This window comes from Myxocyprinus asiaticus, chromosome 12, assembly GCF_019703515.2.
Source record: "Myxocyprinus asiaticus isolate MX2 ecotype Aquarium Trade chromosome 12, UBuf_Myxa_2, whole genome shotgun sequence".
NCBI classification, from domain to species: Eukaryota; Metazoa; Chordata; class Actinopteri; order Cypriniformes; family Catostomidae; genus Myxocyprinus; species Myxocyprinus asiaticus.
Window position 1 is genome coordinate 44,456,410 of NC_059355.1, and position 21,050 is coordinate 44,477,459.

General features: G+C 39.4%; 1 protein-coding gene across 2 annotated transcripts; it reads right to left on the reverse strand.

The window, feature by feature from the left end:
* Positions 1-771: 771 nt before the first annotated feature.
* LOC127449340 (serine/threonine-protein phosphatase 4 regulatory subunit 1-like) lies at positions 772-21,001 on the reverse strand. Of its 2 annotated transcripts, XM_051712700.1 has the most exons (21): positions 20,844-21,001; positions 20,028-20,072; positions 18,028-18,157; positions 17,407-17,513; positions 17,172-17,314; positions 15,470-15,616; positions 14,216-14,323; positions 13,276-13,341; positions 12,940-13,098; positions 11,968-12,092; positions 11,429-11,833; positions 11,355-11,389; positions 10,804-11,018; positions 5,341-5,424; positions 4,662-4,847; positions 4,192-4,353; positions 3,553-3,653; positions 3,333-3,453; positions 2,739-2,873; positions 2,283-2,424; positions 772-1,516 (listed from the first exon to the last, which is right to left on the reverse strand). In XM_051712700.1, the coding sequence occupies exons 1-21, from the start codon at positions 20,848-20,850 to the stop codon at positions 1,371-1,373; spliced, it is 2,769 nt and encodes a 922-aa protein (XP_051568660.1). In that variant the 5' UTR covers positions 20,851-21,001; the 3' UTR covers positions 772-1,370. The 2 variants fall into 2 exon arrangements, with proteins under 2 accessions (XP_051568660.1, XP_051568659.1); XM_051712699.1 differs by having other exon boundaries at positions 11,355-11,833.
* Positions 21,002-21,050: the final 49 nt, after the last annotated feature.

Here is a 21,050-nt window from a genome sequence, read left to right on the forward strand (position 1 = left end):
TTCTTGGTGTTTGTCTGGCATCTCCAAATATTTTTTGCTGCCTCAAAGGTGCAAATTAAATCTTGCACAGAGAGGTGAGATGGTCGTTATGGGTTTGCAGGCTTGTGTGTGTTTGGGTGGTGGAAAAAGGGGCTAAATGTGCATCTAAAAGTAGAGATTGCATGGGCCTCATTTATGAAACAAAAATTGTTTAAAGGGATAATTCAAACAAAAATGAAAATTCTCTCATCATTTACTCACTCTCATGCCATCCCAGATGTGTATGACTGACATTCTTCTGCAGAACACAAATTAAGATTTTTAGAAGAATATTTAAACTCTGTAGGTCCATTCAATGCAAGTGAATGGTGACCAGAAATTTGAAGCTCCAAAAAGCACATAAAGGTAGCATAAAAGTAATCCATACAACTCCAGTGGTTAAATCCATGTCTTCTGAAGTGATATATGATAGGGGTGGGTGAGAAACAGATCAATATTTAAGTCCTTTTTTACTATATATTCTCCTGCCGATATGTACAAAGAATGCAAATAACCAAAAACAAAAGAACTCCTCTTAGGACAGAAGTGCTTAGGCGGGCTGATGAAAGTGGACATTTATAGTAAAAATGACTTAAATATTGATCTGTTTCTCACCACACCTATTATAACGCTTCTGGAGACATGGCATTAACAACTGGAGTTGTATGGATTACTTACATGCTGCCTTTGTGATTTTTTAGATCTTCAAAATTTTGGTCACCATTCACTTGCATTGAATGGACCTACAGAGTTTAAATATTTTTCTAAAAATCTTTGTGTTCAGCAGACGAAAGTCACACATCTAGGATGGCATTATGGTGAGTAAATAAGAGAATTTTCATTTTTGTGTGAACTATCCCTTTAAATACTTTCACTTGAACTTGTGCATAAATATTTATCTGATTGGCAGTATTGTTGACATGTCAATCTAACAATCTAGGGCAGAGAAAACCAAGTATAGTTCACAATGCATTTCGCAGATTCATTTTTCAGATGGAAAATAATTTTGCACTGCATTACGTAAAAATGAAGACAAACATAAAACAGCCAATCTTACTAAACACAGAGATTAGGATACATTGTATTTGCATATTCACTGTAAAGTTTTAAGGGCCCTAGTTTGTTTGATTTAGCCACATATCTGTGCAAAGTTTCCTAAATGAAGCCCATCATGTGTATAATTGAGAAAATGCATAATATATGCATATACTAAAGTATGAGGAGAGTATTGAGGATAAATTTGTGAGTGTGTGTAGGTAAGTTGTTTCTATGTGTAAACGTGTGTGTCTGTGTAAAGTGGTGTAGTGTTGTCCCTGCTGGTGCTTGTTCTTGTGTGCAGACAGTACAAGGTGCTAAATGAGCGCTGTCGTGTCCATGACGCCCCTGTTGGGATCTAGCGTGGCGAAGAACCGCACATCCCTGTCTTTGTCCATCCTCAGTCTAGACAGAGCCTCCATGATTTCATCCGAGTATGCACTGCCAGGGTCCTTAAAGTACGCTGAGATCAGAGCATACAACATAGACTGTAATCAGAACTGATGCCAAATCACAGTGACACTGCTCCTCAGTCACCATTCTCTTTCATTGTAGAGAAAAAGATGCAATGAAAGTGAACGGTGACTGAGGCTAGTATTCAATAACATCTTTCTTTGTGTTCCACGGAGGAAATTCATATGGGTTTGGAACAACATGAGGGTGAGTAAATGGCATAAATTTCTTTTTTATGTGAACTCTCCATTTAAAGGAATAGTTCACCTAAAAATTATAATTCTCTTACTTTTGAGACGATATATCAGCCTTATGTCATCTCAAATTCGTACGACTTTCACACAAACAAAGATATTTTAATGTAGATATGTGTTTGTTCATTCAATGCAATTGAATGGCGAGCAAAAATCTGAAGCTCCAGAAAGCACATAAAAGCAGCATAAAAGTAATCCATACAACTCCAGTGATTTAATCCTAGTCTTCTGAAGTGATCTAAATAGTTTTGGGTGAGAACAGCCCACAATGCAACTCCTTTTTTTGGATTAGACCACTGGAGTCATAAGGATTACCTTTATTGCTGCCTTTCTTTTTGGAGCTTAAAAATTTGGTCACCATTCACTCACACTATGGAAAAACAGACATATCTCTATTAACATATCTTCGTTTGTGTTCCGCAAAAGAAAGAAAGTCATACGAGTGAGTAAATGATAAGAGAATGAAAATTTTTTGGGTGAACTATTCCTTTAAATTTTCGTTAAATTGTATGCGTCTTTTACGTTTTTCCAACACGCTCTGCCGTAATGCCTTGGCCACCAGTACACGAACGTTGGGCACAGGGTCGGATGAGAGGCTGAGCAGACTGGGCAGAAGATGCTGTGCAAACTGTTCCATGGGCATACAGTCCTCCTCCACTACAGCCTGCACACAAAAACAGAAAATGTCTTAAATCACATACTGTTGATTTAACAACTATTTTAAAGACTTCTTCAGAAAGTTCTTCTGTTCAGCCAGTAGGCTCTCACAAATGTCCCACACAGCAAACTGCACTTGCTATATGTATACATTTGATGTCAACATACTTTGCCAAGTATAACCTTGATTTACAGAAATAAAAATTACAGAGGGAATTAAATAATGAAACAATGCTAGAACTATTTTCATTAAATCATTTACAGATGGTTGTGACATAAAAAAACCCTGCAAGACAATGACTTAGTTCAGTGTACTTTTACCTGACAAATGAAGGCAAATGCCTGGCGTCCAACCCATTTGGAACAGTGGCAAAATCTCATAATGAGCTCATTAATGAAATTGAGTCCCAGGTCATGAGCTTCACAGGAATACAGCTTCTGCAGGATCTCCACCACCTACACACAAACGCAAAAGACAACATGCTGACAGTCATGCTGATTCTGAAACATTATGTTGTGTATACGTGGCATTAACATCCATCCTAGGTGATACAATCACAAGTGAACAAGCTAAATATTGGTGTAAAAGGGGTTTGATGCATCTCACACATGCATTGTGATACAATCGCTCAAACTACTTTCAGAAGTGCGCAGGGATGCATATGGCTCGACCATCAGCGACCAATCAGACACCTTACTCTAGAAAATCTCACTGGAATCTTCGTCATCGGAACCAGACAAATGGGTCTCAGCTGACCACTTGTGATTGAATCAACCGAGTCGTGTGTTAACACCAGGTGTAAACAGCCTTAATGGAGTTGGTAAAAACAGAAGATGTGCTAAAACAATACAGCCAGTGAAAGGCACAGTATTGTTGTTGCTACTTTGAAAATAGTCTGTGGGGAAAAGACTCACCAGTTTGTATGAAATCCATCGGACTTCAGACACTTTGTCAGAGCAGAGGTTAAGTGCTATCTGTCTGAGGTAGTCATAGACATCGTTGTGGCTGTACAACTCGATGATCAGGATGAGCTGTCTAGATGTACAGACACATACATACCATAAGAGTGAGATCACGCATGAGCGCTTCAAAAGCCACTTTGTGAATTAAACATGTGGAATGTTTAGTACATACTCAGCGAGCTCATATCGGAATCTCCAGTTTCGGCTATTGTCAGTCACCATGAACTCCTGTAGCTGGTACAGATACTCCCGGCGCTTCTCAGCATGAAGAAGCTATGAAAGAGGACACAGAAATATAGTAATTAAGATAAAAGACACAAAGATACTAAAGGTACTAATCTCAGACCATTTAATATCCTATATGGGCATAGATGGATAGCGTAGAGGCATAAGAGTTATGGTTCAAACCAAAACATAAAGAAGAGGTTTATCTACTTGGAAAAATATGCAAACACATTTCATAAGGTAAAAGCTCATAAATACATCTTTTGTTTGAAACTTATAAATCGAAACTACCATGGCCATTAGTTGTATCTCATGAAAAATGTCCGGGTCATATTTCACCCCCCAAAATAAATAAATAAATGTGAAATTACATTTTGCAAAAAAAATTAAAAATATATATAAAATTTAATTTTCTTATTTTTTTTCTTTTGCTTTTCAGGCAAAATATGAATCTCAATTTTGCTGTAGACAGGTCCCTTAAAAAGGATTTTCTTGGATGGAGAAATTGGAAGAAAAAGTTATTTGCACAAAATGCAAGACCCACAAAAACTCAGATTTCTGGGAGGAAATTCCACATCATTCTCACCTTTAAGAAATCATACAGGTGTTTGAGGACTCCTATCCGCACCTCATCTAGATCTTTGAGGAAGCCATTAAATATGGGCACCAGATCAGCTGCTGTTAGCTGATCCCCCAGAATCACTGCCAACTCATGGATAGAAAACGCCAGCGTCCGACGCACCTTCCACTGTCAATACATTCAGTGTTACTCCATTTGACAAATGCAACAAATGAAAATTGATGACTATATCAGCCAGGGCTGCATTTCCCAAAAGCATCGTAAACCTAAGTAGATCGTAGAAACCACTGGCATCGATGGTCTTTATGATCAACTTGTGCTTGCAAAGCTTTTGGGATATGCTACCCTGGACTCTAGATATGGAATCACACTGTATTGCGTCTGCCATTGAAAACATATTGGCAGACCCCCCAAGTATAAACCAAATTCAGGTCAGTCTAAACTGCTCTGATACTGCCATCTAAAGGAAGCTTTACCTGTACGTCTGTAGCGAGGGTCTCGTACGTGTCTTTGAGGCAGTGCCAGTTCTGTCTGCCCAGCGTTAGGGCAACTCCCGGTAAACTAAAAGCACAGTGTTTGGCGATCTCAGTGTCTACAGTCTGAGCTCGAGCGGGGTCTGTCATAGACAGATATTGATCCAACAACTGCTGGGGAATTACATTCTGAGATGGAAAGAGTGAGAATGAAAGAATGTTAGAAGACATCATGGTGTAATGTTTTTATAGTCGTATCAAACTGGCTGCTGCTTAACTAGAGCTCTTTCTGCAGAACAGCACTACCTCTACAAACACTATAAATCTATAAGCACAATCTATAAACGAACTACGGATGTGAGGCTACTTCGAAACTACAGTTTACTTCAACCCATTTATAATGGACTTTTTGCATTTTAAAATGTTTGTGCGCTTTTTTGCCATTCATATTTCATTAATGATTTTAAAACTTGGTAAATCAACATCAACAGTTTACGGTTTGTACAACTGCCTGAAAATCAAGGCTAGAAAAAAGATTTATTATATGAACATGCATACAAAAATACACTGTTGTCCAATATCTGCTTTGTAAATTAAATCTATTTGTGCTCATTATTTTTGTCTATTACAGTACCAGTTTAATGAGTTCCTAGTACTATATATATTCAGAGCAGTGCATTACCTGAACTTTATACTTTTCCTCTTCAGAAGTTCTGGTGGTGTCCGAGTCTTTGTCTTCCTCCACATTTTCTATGAGGTCTGACTCCTATATGGAAACACACAGAAATGCATGAATAATGAACTGTACTGCATAGTTACAGCACAAGCACTTTCTTCAAATTACATCTGGCTAAAAATAACACTGCAACTGGCTTACATAAAACGCATATTCTGTACAATTCAGTACTAATAACCAACTATCAGTGCTTAACACTAAAAGTGAAACAGCAGGCATTAACAGAAAAAACAAAAATGTAATAGAATTAGCTATTGGTGCTGTTTTAAAGGCAATGGATGTTCACACCAAATATATATATATATATATATATATATATATTATATATACATACAGGTGCATCTCAATAAATTAGAATGTCGTGGAAAAGTTCATTTATTTCAGTAATTCAACTCAAATTGTGAAACTCGTGTATTAAATAAATTCAATGCACACAGACTGAAGTAGTTTAAGTCTTTGGTTCTTTTAATTATGATGATTTTGGCTCACATTTAACAAAAACCCACCAATTCACTATCTCAAAAAATTAGAATATGGTGACATGCCAATCAGATAATCAACTCAAAACACCTGCAAAGGTTTCCTGAGCCTTCAAAATGGTCTCTCAGTTTGGTTCACTAGGCTACACAATCATGGGGAAGACTGCTGATCTGACAGTTGTCCAGAAGACAATCACTGACACCCTTCACAAGGAGGGTAAGCCACAAACATTCAAGCTGGCTGTTCACAGAGTGCTGTATCCAAGCATGTTAACAGAAAGTTGAGTGGAAGGAAAAAGTGTGGAAGAAAAAGATGCACAACCGAGAGAACCACAGCCTTATGAGGATTGTCAAGCAAAATCGATTCAAGAATTTGGGTGAACTTCACAAGGAATGGACTGAGGCTGGGGTCAAGGCATCAAGAGCCACCACACACAGACGTGTCAAGGAATTTGGCTACAGTTGTCGTATTCCTCTTGTTAAGCCACTCCTGAACCACAGACAACGTCAGAGGCGTCTTACCTGGGCTAAGGAGAAGAAGAACTGGACTGTTGCCCAGTGGTCCAAAGTCCTCTTTTCAGATGAGAGCAAGTTTTGTATTTCATTTGGAAACCAAGGTCCTAGAGTCTGGAGGAAGGGTGGAGAAGCTCATAGCCCAAGTTGCTTGAAGTCCAGTGTTAAGTTTCCACAGTCTGTGATGATTTGGGGTGCAATGTCATCTGCTGGTGTTGGTCCATTGTGTTTTTTGAAAACCAAAGTCACTGCACCCATTTACCAAGAAATTTTGGAGCACTTCATGCTTCCTTCTGCTGACCAGCTTTTTAAAGATGCTGATTTCATTTTCCAGCAGGATTTGGCACCTGCCCACACTGCCAAAAGCACCAAAAGTTGGTTAAATGACCATGGTGTTGGTGTGCTTGACTGGCCAGCAAACTCACCAGACCTGAACCCCATAGAGAATCTATGGGGTATTGTCAAGAGGAAAATGAGAAACAAGAGACCAAAAAAATGCAGATGAGCTGAAGGCCACTGTCAAAGAAACCTGGGCTTCCATACCACCTCAGCAGTGCCACAAACTGATCACCTCCATGCCACGCCAAACTGAGGCAGTAATTAAAGCAAAAGGAGCCCCTACCAAGTATTGAGTACATATACAGTAAATGAACATACTTTCCAGAAGGCCAACAATTCACTAAAAATGTTTTTTTATTGGTCTTATGATGTATTCTAATTTTTTGAGATAGTGAATTGGTGGGTTTTTGTTAAATGTGAGCCAAAATCATCATAATTAAAAGAACCAAAGACTTAAACTACTTCAGTCTGTGTGCATTGAATTTATTTAATACACGAGTTTCACAATTTGAGTTGAATTACTGAAATAAATGAACGTTTCCACGACATTCTAATTTATTGAGATGCACCTGTATGTATATATATATATATATATATATATATATATATATATATATTTTTTTGTTTTGTTTTTTTTGTTTACTGCACTTAGTATGAAGTTAGTTGATAAATAAAAATGCATGACATTTTTTTGAAAACATACTCACTATACAAAGTTTTTCACAAATGCCTAAAACATTCCACAAATAAACCTCTTTGACACATATATATTTATTTATTTTTTGGTTTGTTGGATTTTTCCCCTTTTTCACCCAATTTGGAATGCCCAATTCCCAGTGCGCTTTTTAAGTCCTCATGGTCGCGTAGTGATTCGCCTCAATCCGGGTGGCGGAGGACGAATCCCAGTTGCCTCTGTGTCTGAGACCATCATCCCGCGCATCTTATCACGCAGCTTGTTGAGCGTGTTGCCACGGAGACATAGCGCGTGTGGAGGCTTCACGCCATCTACCGCGGCATCTGCGCTCAACTCACCACGCACCCCACTGAGAACGAACCACATTATAGCGACCACGAGGAGGTTACCCCATGTGACTCTACCCTCCCTAGCAACCGGACCAATTTGGTAGCTTAGGAGACCTGGCTGGAGTCACTCAGCATGCCCTGGGATTCAAACTAGCGAACTCCAGGGGTGGTAGCCAGCATCTTTTACCACTGAGCTACCCAGGCCCCCGACATTTATCTTTTAATTAAACTTAAGGGGTGGTCACATTTGCCTTTGCATGGCGAAATTCAGCGAGCGAAGAAGCCGTGGCGGACGTTGAGCGCGTGTCAAACCAGCAAAAAAGATTGTTCAGAAGCCTCTTTTTATAGCTGCACTTTATACTCTAAAAGAGAGAAGCCGCTAATAAAATATCCTTGTCCATTGTGAATAGGGATGTACATTTTCAGACATTAATAATCGATCTTTGTGATAATTAACGATCAATTAATCGTTAACACCGCTTATTACATGGCTCTCTGGAATACTTGATTCTGATTGGTCAATGGTGCTCTCTAGCGGTCTGATATTACTCTGTAACAACTGTTTGGCAGGGAGGAGGATGGGGCTGGGTCGTGATGCTGCACACCCAGCCCCTAATCAGGCTAATCAAGCCCTGGAGAGGGATAAAGCCGACCGGAGGTGGCAGTTCGAGAGAGAGAGAGAGAGAGTGTTACAGGCAGCTGCCCTGTATGTGTTTGGGTTTGTCTTTTTGTTTAAGTTTATTATTGAACTATTATTTAAATTGTCAAGCCAGTTCTTGCCTCCTCCTTTCCATTGAACTTTGTTACACTGGTGCCAAAACCAGGGAAGGAGGAGGGATGCGCCATAGTAGAGTCCTCACCACTACCATCCACCCCAACGGAGCGGCCACCAACCGCGAGGGGAGGAGGAGCTCCTAGCCGATCGCCTGGAGCGGTCAGGGCCGCTGCCAGGGGTGGAGGAGACACCAACGGCTGCTAAAACGCAGCGAGGTCAAGAGAGGACCGCCGACCGTGAGCGGGGAGGGGCTCCTGGCCGACCGCCTGGAGCGGGAGAACCGCTGCCAGGGGCGGGGGAGACCCCTACCATCCACCGAAAACACGGCGGGGCGTTCTGTCCGCCAGGGGCTGGAGGACTGCCTCCAATCCGCCCAGGGAGGCACGGCTGTTGTCCACTAGAGAGTGGAGGAGTGGCCGAGGACCAGGCTACGGTGTATCGGAGAACCGGCGAGTACGTTTTTTTTTCCTCTCTCTCTCTCTCTCTCTCTCTCTGCTGTGTTGGCCTTTCCCTCTCGTTTTTGTTGTTGTTTTTTTCCCTCCCCTTGTCACCCTCCCAGGTCCGAAGAGGTGGGGATGACCTGCCGGCAGGCGGGGCCAGAAGGAAAGGAGGGAGGAGTGTGGCAGGGAGGAGGGCGGGGCTGGATCGTGATGCTGCACACCTGGCCTCTAATCAGGCTAATCAAGCCCTCGAGAGGGATAAAGGTGACCAGAGGCGGCAGTTCGAGAGTGTGTTACGGGCAGCTGCCGTGTATATGTTTGTCTTTTTGTTTAAGTTTATTATTAAACTATTATTTATATTGCCAAGTCAGTTCTCGCCTCCTCCTCTCCATTGAACTTTGTTACAAACCACAAATCAGACTGCTCATCCAGGTTCTGCGAGCTGTCTCTCCTGCTTCTCGCTCACTGTGTGATCTCTACAAGTAAGCTAATAAAATAAATTAAACTCAAATCAAATGTTTCATGCCCATCTATATGTTTATTTGGCAAGTAGTCTTGCAATAGGCTGTATAATGAGTCAGATGGTAATTTTCACAAAACAGATACCAACAGAACTTGTTTGTTCAGCTTTTCAGCAATTTCTTCTCAAATTACGTAACTTCAACAGAAATCAATTTTATATGTCCATGTATTTATTTGGTTAGCAGTCATGTAATAAGCAGGATAATGTATATTCAGCAGGTTATCATCACAAAATAAAACCCTTCAGGGTGATACAAGACTCTGCTCACCCCTGTTGGGGTTTATTGTGCGATAAGAACTGGCTGACTGTACATTATCCATTACAACACACACGTGGAGGGCTCCAAAAATATGTGCATGTATAATTAATATACTTAAGAAATGCAAGTATTGGCATTTTCCTCTAAAAATATTCATAGTTCAATGTATTTTAATACATTTAGGCTATGTTTAGTAAAAATGTGTGAACTGTTTAATTACTGTTAATGAAGTACTGTTAATAATAACTTGTACACAAGATATATAACTTGTATACTTATTAGAGTTCATTAAAACTTCACGTTGTGGATCGTGGGATATTCTGGATCTTTGGACTTATTTTTTTATTTAAAAGTAAGTCAAATCACGCTGCGTAAACACAGTAGCATAACAAGATGTCAGCTGAATGTGCTTTCCCGGCGATCGCAGATGTAATTTTAGGTTGGGATGAAACAAGGAGACCAGCAGATCAACAGTGCTTGTCATGTTGTACTTTAACACACTATCACAGTGTATGCAGTAATCATTATGTTATTTCATAGAGAAACGCTCCAACACTGTTTACATTGAGCCTGCTTCATCTCTGATTTGTGCGGTTATTCCAGATGCATCAATTCGGAAAAGACTTGACTTGGAGCGTTCAAGCACCCTCTAGTGGAGCATGACTATAAAGACAGCCTTAATGTCTGCTGGCTTGATTACCGCACACATTTGTCTTGAAATTAATTAACCAACGATTGATAAGCTTAATCTATCAAATTATTTGACGATTAATTGATTTTTGATAATTAACATACCCAGAAAGCTGTGTACAAAGCACTGCCCACACAGGTCACTGCCAAACCAAGCAACTTCCTCTAGTTTAACATGGCAAATTTATCTGTCAAAGTTCACCAAAATTGAACTTCACGCTAAATTCGAGAGGGCAAATTCTTTGCCACCGGTAGTCCATTGTGCGAAATTCACAATTGCGTGGATTCTCATTTAGATGCCTGTTTTACACTCACAGAATTTCGCAGCGCGAAGGTAAATGTGACCGTGCCTTTAGAATTCATCTTACCTCACTGCTGGGTTCAGAGTCATCCACCAGTACAGGTGATGTAGAGGGTGAGTCTGAGATCTGTGCATCGGTCAGCGAGAGTTCACTCATGGTGCTGAGATCAGAGGTCGGGGAGCCTGCAGAACCATTGCTCTCCAACACAGAGTCATCTGCATCATCTGTCTGACTCTCTAACTGGGCAGCTATCAGTGCAGCAGACAACACCTGAACTTGAGCTGCAAGTGGAAAACACACGGACACAAATAATTTGAGAACTACTAATCAAGCGTACAGAACACTGGTCTAACTTCCATTCAAATCAGAAAAGCAGAATTTCCAGTCTGCAAAATTTCCAAACTTAGAAACTTAAGCTGGAATCTACAACCCGACTGCACTGAAGCAATTCAAGTGTATGAATGGCATTACACAAATTTGGCACCATTTAAGGAAAGAGGCAAACAATCAGTTAATAGTAAACACTCACTTTTAAGCAAATAAAAAGCAAGCAAGAGTAATAAAACCTGTTTAGCAAACGTATGTTATAAACAGTACATATACGTATAATCGGTCACCTTGTACATCAGGATCATTTAGGTGGGGCTGAAGACAGTCCAAAACCTTCTGAATCTGGGAGCTGGTGGCTGGGCCTTGAGAATCTAAACATGGCGCTTGTTCTTCTTCATCTTCTCCCTCCCTCGTGGTCTCTTCTTTCTCTCTTTCCTCCTCGTTGCTTTCCTCTACATGCAGTAGTTGGAGGTCCTGGGTGATATCAGGCAATGGGGATCTCCAGAAGTTGAAGGTGTTGTACATTGTGCAGTCATCCGTCTGCTGGATGGAGGCAAAAGCGGAGTGTTCAGATTGGCCCTGGGTGGTCCTCTCTTCCTGGGGTTGTGTGGGATGCTGGTAGCCCTCATGAGGTTGTGATGGTGGAGCTGTTGTGGCTGAGGTGGTTTGTAGCTGTTTTAAGGACGGCTGAGTGCGACTGTTTGAGGAACCTTCCCTTGAGGCATTGCAGGAGTTACTTGAGCTGCTGATGGTCACCTGCCCATGGCTAAATACAAGCATATAAGAAAGGCCTAGTTTATTTTCCTTTGTAATAAAGGGGAGTTCCAAAACATCTCCAATGAAATGAAATGGGTTGGGTATAGTTCAGTTATGGTACAGAGAGTATCCTTGTGCTTTTACCTCCCAGAGGAGATCTTGGATATCTCACGGAGGGTTCCGTCCTCACAGAAGTGCAGTCCTGTGAGAGAAGGGTTGGCGAATGTAGAGATGAAACGACCTAGAGATTGGAACGCAGCCTGCCGTACCTGAACAGGAAAAACACAGACGAATATAAGCAGATGTACCCTCTCCTTTTGAAAATGATTTCAATTTCCAAGATGGGAATGTAAAAGTAGGCACAATCAGTTTAATTCCATAAGTGATAAATCCCTTCCATATTTATGAGTCTTTGTCCTAACAATAAATTGTCAGCTGCTTGGTTTCTATTTCTGTCACATTTTGCCAAATTGGTCCAAACATCCCACTCCACATAGCTGTGTATTAAACATCTAATATGGTCTGATTGGCTATATGTTGTTTTACACATTTTTGCGCTTAGTGAGAACAAAAAAGCCTTGTAAAAATACTGTGTTAAGGCCCAAACATACTCTACGCAAGTACGTGAACACAGAATCGAGTGCTTGGCCACTGCATTGCCAATGTGCGGTCTGGTTAAACACGCTTAACGTCCGTTCTTGGATTGATGTAGTGGGGATAAACCTCAGTACTCAAGGGGGTGATAGAGTTACCTTCAAACATCTGTGCCAATAAACTGGATGTTATTATTCAGGTAAGTTGCTATAAACATATCAACTTTAACTTACTTGCCCAGCAATATTCTTTTTAAACTGAGTGTAAACTGGTTTTCTTTTTAAATTGATTTGAAAGAGAAAACATCCTAGAAACTGACAGTTCACAGTAATCTCGCTATAGTGCCCCTTGCGGCAACATTGAGAATGCTATGCGTTGTTGAGTTGAGTTATGAATTGTGGTCTGACACATTTCAGAACGCTACGACCCATGAAATCGAGCTTGCGTTGCAGGTTGCATCTGCATTCACGTACTTGAGTAGAGTATGTTTCGGCCTTTCGTGTGTTATTGCTTAGCTCTTACCCAGCGTGACTGATCACTAATGAGAATGATGAACAAGGGGGACAGCTTAGTGCGTCGCACCTCTGCAGAAGTGCAATTTGAAACAACCATGAAACACTCGGCACAGGCTTTCCGAATACCCCACAGATTGTCCGAGCACAGGTCGAAAAACTTAGGCATCTGAATTGAAAGAAAGAGAAGTGGTTCACAACAAGAAAAAAATAAAATAAAAAAAAAGGGTACACCAAACAGCCTTGGTATTGGAATTGAATTTTAAGCTTTGTACGTGTACGAGTTTATACGTGTTAATATTTTCATTCAAATAATTCATGTGACTGTGAAACTCTTGGTCCTCACCAGTAGTTTCTCTGTGGCTTCCTGGCCAACAATAGAACTGAACTCGCCAAAGTTTGCTGCACAGACCTGGTGGAGAAAAAGAAAGTGTAATAGAGGGTTTGGACATTCACAAAGTCTCCTGTTTACATGTTGTAAACAAGCTTGTTGCAGCGAGTGCAGGACTGTTTCATGCCAACCCTGCACCAGTTGCGAAAGTAGATTAACATTCTTAACACATTTTTTTATAAGTGTAGACCTAAGCCCTTCAATCTGCAGTTATGTTAATGACAAAACAGTGACATACATACCACAGTGAGCAGCATACTTGTTTTCACCATGTCAAGGCTACTTGTTTATGAAAGCCATGTATTTTTTGTCATTTGAGATTATTTTTGAAAATGGTTATTTTTCTCATGATCTTGACACCTTAATAATGAATGGTCTCAGAGGGCTTCCATATTTATTTGTGAAAGTACCATATTTTCAGTGGCACTTGGGAACACTAGAAAACAAAACAAACCAAGTGGCATTTGCAAATAAATGCTACCAGACCTTTTCTCAACACCAAATTCACTTTTCTAGACATTTTTGCAATTACTTTTAAATAACTGCACCGAAAGTGATTATTAGTGGATGTATGACGTCAGCTTCCCTCAAGTTCACACAAGTGTCCAAGAAGAGTAACCACAGGTGTAGTTCATCACATGAATTATGGACATGTTCCACTAACGTATGACAACCAGAAAGTGTCCAAATATTTTTCGTCTTCATTCAGACCTGTATCTCTCGTTTTATCATCTAAAACCTAATAAATTTTAGAGTTTAGTGAAATGTTTTGCTCGAAACGTATGCTTGTGCTATCTAACGCTACTTGGTTTGATATTTCGTTATCTAATGCAATGACATTCATACACTATGTACAGGATACAGGCATCGTTGAAGATTTTGAGCAAATCATTACCTTGCGGACTTGGAATAATCTGGCGTCACTGCAGAGTTCACAGAATCGCAACAATAGAAGGTGCTCCACTGTGTCTTTACTCAACATGGTCACTAACTTGCACATGATCTGCAACAAAATATTCAACTATCAACATACAGACCAAAGCATGAGAGTTCCACCCCACCCTGCAAAATAATGAGCACAATCATACTAGCAGTACAGTCAAGCACAGATAGAATGAAGTTGCAACAGGAAATGAAACCTATTTTAAGCCAAGGCCTTTGAAGAAAGTACCTTCATATTTTCATGATGAGTAAGGTTTTTTTCAGATGTCAAAAGAGGTTCACAAAAACCAAAACTAAATGAAACATTTTTCATGTAATAAATAAAACTAAAAAGTTAAGTCTGAAATAAAAGAAAATTAACAATTGAAGAAAAAGTACAAAAAGATTTTCATAATTCAAAAGCTAACTAAAATAAAATAAAGATGACCTCAAATTAATTTTAGTTTTAGATAAGCTGTATATTATAAAATGTGAAACCTTTACAACCCGCCTTCGTTTGCATAAAAATACCACTAGATAGTGACAACACAATACTGCCCTGAGAAATGTAATAGCATTTAACATATTTAAAGGTGCACAAGTAATTTTGTCCTCATTAAAAGAAGTCTTACTTCTAAAGAAATCAACTACAATTTTGAAGTGTATGTATATAATTATGATGAATCACATGAGATGAAGACTCCAGTCATTTCAGTAAACCTATAAAAGCTGGTTTATTCTACATGGAGAGGGTCCCCTCATGGGGGCTGCCATATTATCATCACATGACCAGCTGAATCCTACTCAATCTCAGAACCCTCCCTGTTATTGGACACATTTACTCATGGATTAAATTAATCATGCCTGACTGTACAAAGGGATTTTCAACAATGGCCATTTTCAACTGAAAACTATTGCATTAGAATGATGCTGCATCCACGCCCCTAGGTGTCCTAGATAACATGAACAAAAACTTACTATGTGCAACTTTAAATTAATTTAGTTTGGCCGCACTTAAATACTAAAACTAAAATAAAAACTAAATATAGAATCTAGAAAACACTAAGAAAAAACTAAAACTTATCAGTCATAGAGTGAAAACTAAATAACACTAAACAAAATTAGGACGGCAAATTAAAAATTAAATGGAAATTAAAGCTAAATAAAACTTTCAGAACCTTGATCAAAAGTACATTCTCTGTCACACAAAGACAATTCTTCATCTCACCGCTACAGCTTCGATCTTGTAGTCATCATCACTGCTGGGTTCTGTGAGCTGCAGGAGCACAGGGCAGACCTTTCCTTCCATATCTGCCTTACTCATCAGACCCTGTTCAAGCAGCACCAGCAGAGCAGCCTGGCTCGTCTTTCGCACCTAAAGGGAAAAACATTGATTGGTGGTTCACCATGTCAAGAGACAATACTTTTCATGTTCACATCTACTGATATGGTTGCACAGGAAAAAAATATTTCAAAACATAAAAATTCTTTCACCTACTCCATGTTGCTTGGAAGACAAGATTTATTCTTCCCATGGAACTCAAAAGTAGAGTTCAGCCGATAGTGGATTTTGCCAATACCGATAAGTAAGGTGGTGGAAAAGGCAGTGTGCCGAGGAGGAGGGCGAGGCCGGGCGTGTGTCCTCATGGCACGGCCCCGCCCTCCTCCTCATCACAGGCAGATAACCGATTAATCGGCCGATAGTTTATAAAGTCTTTCCTTCTCTTTTCCAATGACAGGCACAGACAAAGGCTACAATAGTCCAAAATGAATAAAACCCCAGACGCAGTTTACAGTGCAACCAAAATTCCAATAATAATCAAAAACATTTTCTTTCAAAAAATGTTGCATAACGCAGGACTTTAAACATATATATATTATATATAAAAAAAAAAAAATACATCATGGACTGGACTCTTATTTTGAAATTATGTAGACTTGGCTCTGTTTCAATGCTCTTTATTCAAGTATATATCAAATTAAGCTTTTTATAGCCTATATATTCACAAGATGAAGGGTTTTGTAAAATATATACATTTCATCAGATGAGGTTTAACGAGGAATAAGATTAATTATTATTCACAAAATATGAAGTTGGAGACTTGATGTGTGTTGAAGGGGCTCTTTCCGTTTTGCATGCCCTCGCTTCAATTTAAAACACTTGTTCATCTAATCAAAATGACAATATATGCATGAGATAAGAATAAAAATAGTAAATATTGTTAATGATTGAAGATTTAGATTCAGCAAATCCCCACAAGGTGTCAGTTTTTGTTTTTATTTCACCTCTAGAGGCCGCTTTTATTCTGTAGAACCAAGATTTTCAAACTGAAGAATCCTCCAGCGCTGGCCACAGAGGAACACGGAGGAATAATAATAATAAAAAAATTAAACTATCAGCATACACGTTTTCGATAACCGATAGTTCAAAAAGTAACTGTCGGCACAGATTAAATATTGGTAAAACCGATATATCAATCGACCTCTACTTAAAAGGAGTTCGTTGCTTCAAATTTCAAGTCACCAAAAAGCTTGCCTACCTCAAATCTCATTCATACTCATGCATACTCAAACCTGGCACTTTCGAGGAAAGTTTTCTTAAAAATGTAAACTTAAATTTAGGTCTGTTTCTCACACAAAGCAATAGTATGGCTTTAGAAGACTTTGAATATAGTGCACAAGTCATATGGACTACTTTTATTACAATCCTTTTTACTTTCAAGGTACTACTTTTTGTCATTTTAGAAACTTGACAGCCTCAGTTAACATTAAGTTTTGATGTATGGCTAAAGAGCAGCCGGAATGTCTATTCTGGACTATTCTTTCATGTTCCACGGAAAAATAAAAATATAGCATAATTGTGAGTACATGATGATGATGATGATATAATGACATTTTTTGGTGAACTATCCGTTTAAAGTGAAATTTACCTGGTTATTAGGATCTGTGAGATACCGGACCACAATGGGTACCAAGTACCTCGAGAACGCTTCTGGGAAATTGGGTCGATTTTCATGGAGGAACATGGCAATGTTTGGTACCTGTTCCATCAGCTCTGCTCGCACTGTTGGTTCTGTAACATCACCACACACAAATGTTCTTACACACAGCACCAGCATGCCAGACACATCAAATACATACAGTACATGTAAAAGTCATACACACCTCCATCCTCAGACATCCTGGCAACTGTTTCCATGACACTGATGAAGTCATTTTCATTATCACAAAATTCCCGGAGCACATCTAGTAATCCACGTGCCACAATTTGCCTGGAAAATTGTTATTTACAAAAATATCAAGCACACCATATTAGATCACATGAATTACTCCATCCTCAAAATTTATAAGCACAAAACTGTTTAAAAAAAATATTGCTCAACTGCAGTTTTCCCAGAAAAAAAAAAAACTGTAATATTTTAAAATACGCAGACGAGAAACCACCCAAAACCAAGTGTTCTTCTACAGTGACAAGTTTGGCTCCTTAGAAGTCTCCCTGGTCCAAAAGTAAGAAACCAAGTCATATCAAATTCACTTTAAGCCCTTAAATTTCTAAATTATGTTCCAAGACTGTGCCATAAAAAGGTATCCTCATACATTCTATTTGAAATATCACTGTATATTTGAGTATATTCCATGTGCAAGATGGACATATAAAATCTTATACTACTCCTAAAAAAACATTGTGTATTGCATGACAGAGTGGAAAAAACAGCTTAAGAATGGTCTCACATATCAGTTACTTGTGCACGATTTAGGCTGAAGACCACACGCTTCATATCTCACCTGTTGAAGACGTTTTCACTGAAAGCATATTTCTCCAGCCGGCCCAGAGGGGTGAGGTTATCCTGGCCTGCATCCAGGAATGCTGTTATCCGAATCCCATCACACTCTGAGCCATAGTCATCGAATCCAACTGCAAAAACAATTCATACAGAGAGTAAATGACAATGTACGATTTAATGTCCAGTATGAGTAAAGGTATCAAAAGTGAGTGCTTTCAAATTCAAACCAGTATTCCCTTTAAAGATGGAGAGAAATTCAGAGCAATACAGCTAGAGAAATTAGAAACTATATTTTGCTTAAAGAAAATGAAGCCTATTCTTAGGACTATTAAAGGAATAGTTCACCCAAAAATTAAAATTCTTTCATCATTAACTCACCCAATCGTATGACTTACTTTCTTCTGCAGAACACAAACAGAATTTTAGAAGAATATTTCAGCTCTGTAGGTCCATGTAATGCAAGTAAATGGTGATCAAATCTTTTAAGCTCCAAAAAGCACATAAAAGGCAGCATAAAAATAATCCATCTGACTCCAGTGGTTTAATCAATGTCTTCTGAAGCGATCCAATCGGTTTTGGGTGAGAACAGACTAAAATGTTACTTCTTTTTCACTATAAATCTTGAGACCAGCAGTTTCCTTGGCCATCATCTAGCACTCTGCGCAAGCATCAAGTACTAGGAAGAGTATTTGAGCTTGAAATCATGATCACGCCTAAAGACTGCAATGCAAGATGTACAGTGAAGGAGTTATATTTTGTTCGGTTTGTTCTCACCCAAAACCAATTAGATAGCTTCAGAAGCCATGGATTAAACCACTGGAGTTGTATGGATCAATTTTATGCTGCCTTTACATGCTTCTTAGAGCTTCAAAATTTTAGTCACCATTCACTTGCATTGTATGTACATACAGAGCTGAAATATTTTTCTAAAATTGTTTGTTTGTGTTCTGCAGAAGAAAGTCAGTCATACCCATCTGGGATGGCATGAGGGGGAAATTTCCATTTTTGGGTAAACTATTCCTTTAAGATTTTTTGCATTGCGACATTCTTTTCATGACAATTAAGCACATTTCCCCCTCAAAAAATTGACCTTTTCAATACTGCAATGGGAAAATGTAATTAGAAATGATTTACATTGTTGGGGGCCTTGGTAGCTCAGCGAGTATTGACGCTGACTACCAGCCCTGGAGTCACTAGTTCGAATCCAGGGTGTGCTGAGTGACTCCAGCCAGGTCTCCTAAGCAACCAAATTGGCCCGGGTGCTAGGGAGGGTAGAGTCACATGGGGTAACCTCCTTGTGGTCACGGTTAGTGGTTCTTGCTCTCAATGGGGCGCGTGGTAAGTTGTGCGTGGATCTCGGAGAATAGCATGAGCCTCCACATGCTGCGAGTCTCCGCGGTGTCATGCACAACGAGCCACGTGATAAGATGTGCGGATTGAAGGTCTCAGAAGCGAAGGCAACTGAGACTTGTCCTCCGCCACCCGGATTGAGGTGAGTAACCGAGCCACCACGAGGACCTACCAAGTAGTGGGAATTGGGCATTCCAAATTGGGAAAAAAAGGGGATAAAAATAAAATAAATAAATGATTTAAATGGTAAATTATGGTAGTATTAGAAATGCATTGTAATATTTGTTGTACTGCTTTTACTGTGATTTTTTACTGGAAGTATGTACTTAATTTTCATGACAATAATGCCATTTTTTTTTTTTCTCTCTCTCTTTTGAGTTTGGGTTGAAAGGTGACCTGGACAAGTTTTCATGAGATGCATCCTACTAACAGAGTACAGATCCAGGTGAAATGTTCTGGCATTGGCTCTACAATAAAGCAAGATCCGTTGAAGGGTTTCCACTTCATGTGTTCTGCTTCTGGCAGCAAAGTCTACACTGATTATACTTTTCATCTATATTGTGTACAGTAGACAGCCTGACAGAGCAGACACATAATATGTTTACTTGAAGTTATCTAAAGTTTCTGATGTGTTCTGTTCAGCATACTCACAGTCATCCAAATCATCGTGGCCATCTTCAAAATATAAAGACAGACCTGGGAAAAACATAAACAAAAGTTAATAGAATGGGTGATAGTACGCCATGCTGCTGCCACCCGGTTGGTCTGTCTCTGAAACCTGCCAAGCTGCCAACCTAGACAGCGTTTTTGGGCATCGTTTGAAACATTAATAATGCCCCAAAATGCTGTCTAAGTAGGTAACTAACTAGGTTTTGACACAGCCACTGTATGTATTGTAGTATTAGCAAATGTCCATCATTAAAACGTTGTCAACTCAGGTGACTACATCAAATAACCCGCTTACTAGGCAAATACATACCCATGAAACATGCTTTATATAGTAAAACCTTGTAGTGTTAAACAAGATACAAACAATTGCCATGTTTTGGCACGTTATATAGTATTTAAAATGGTCAGGTAGTCAACTAAACGTGTTATCCGGTCGACTCCAGTCAGGCTGGCTAACAAACTGACAGTCAAGCTACTGTCAACTCAACCACGCTATTTTCACAGATATGGTTGGATAGAGAAAATAAATTCGATTTTTAGAGCATTTATTCCAACATATAGACACTAGCTGTCTATTTAAACACTTTTATCACCTATTCCACTCTATCCTGCTAGCTCAACAACTCGCAACTTGTGTTAATCCCCATAATATACCCCTAGACTCGTGAACTTTGTTCAAAAATACAGCAGACATGTTGAAAGAGAATCACTCGTCATTAAAGTCTACAGCGACAACGTAATCGATTCTCTTAAAACCGCACCGTAAAGCTTTAAATAAATGTACTTAACGCACGTTACCTGCCATCTTGATTTACAGCGGGGCTGTCACTCCACTTCCTCAAAAGATTTCCTGCTCTTATTTAAATCCCTGCATTTACATAACGATTAAATACTTAAAAAACGGATAAACTCGTCAAAACGAAGCACCTGATTGCTTCAAACAATCGCGAAAATCGAATAGCTGGATCGGACGATCGGCGAGAAGAAAAAAATAAAAAAAATAAG

Excerpts from the sequence above, each read along its gene's own strand:
- LOC127449340 (XM_051712699.1), bottom strand. Across the intron at positions 11,834-11,967 it reads TCCAAGATCTCCTCTGGGAG|CCATGGGCAGGTGACCATCA; the intron begins GTAAAAGCACAA and ends GCTTGTATTTAG. Across the intron at positions 2,874-3,332 it reads GATGGATTTCATACAAACTG|GTGGTGGAGATCCTGCAGAA; the intron begins GTGAGTCTTTTC and ends GTTTGTGTGTAG.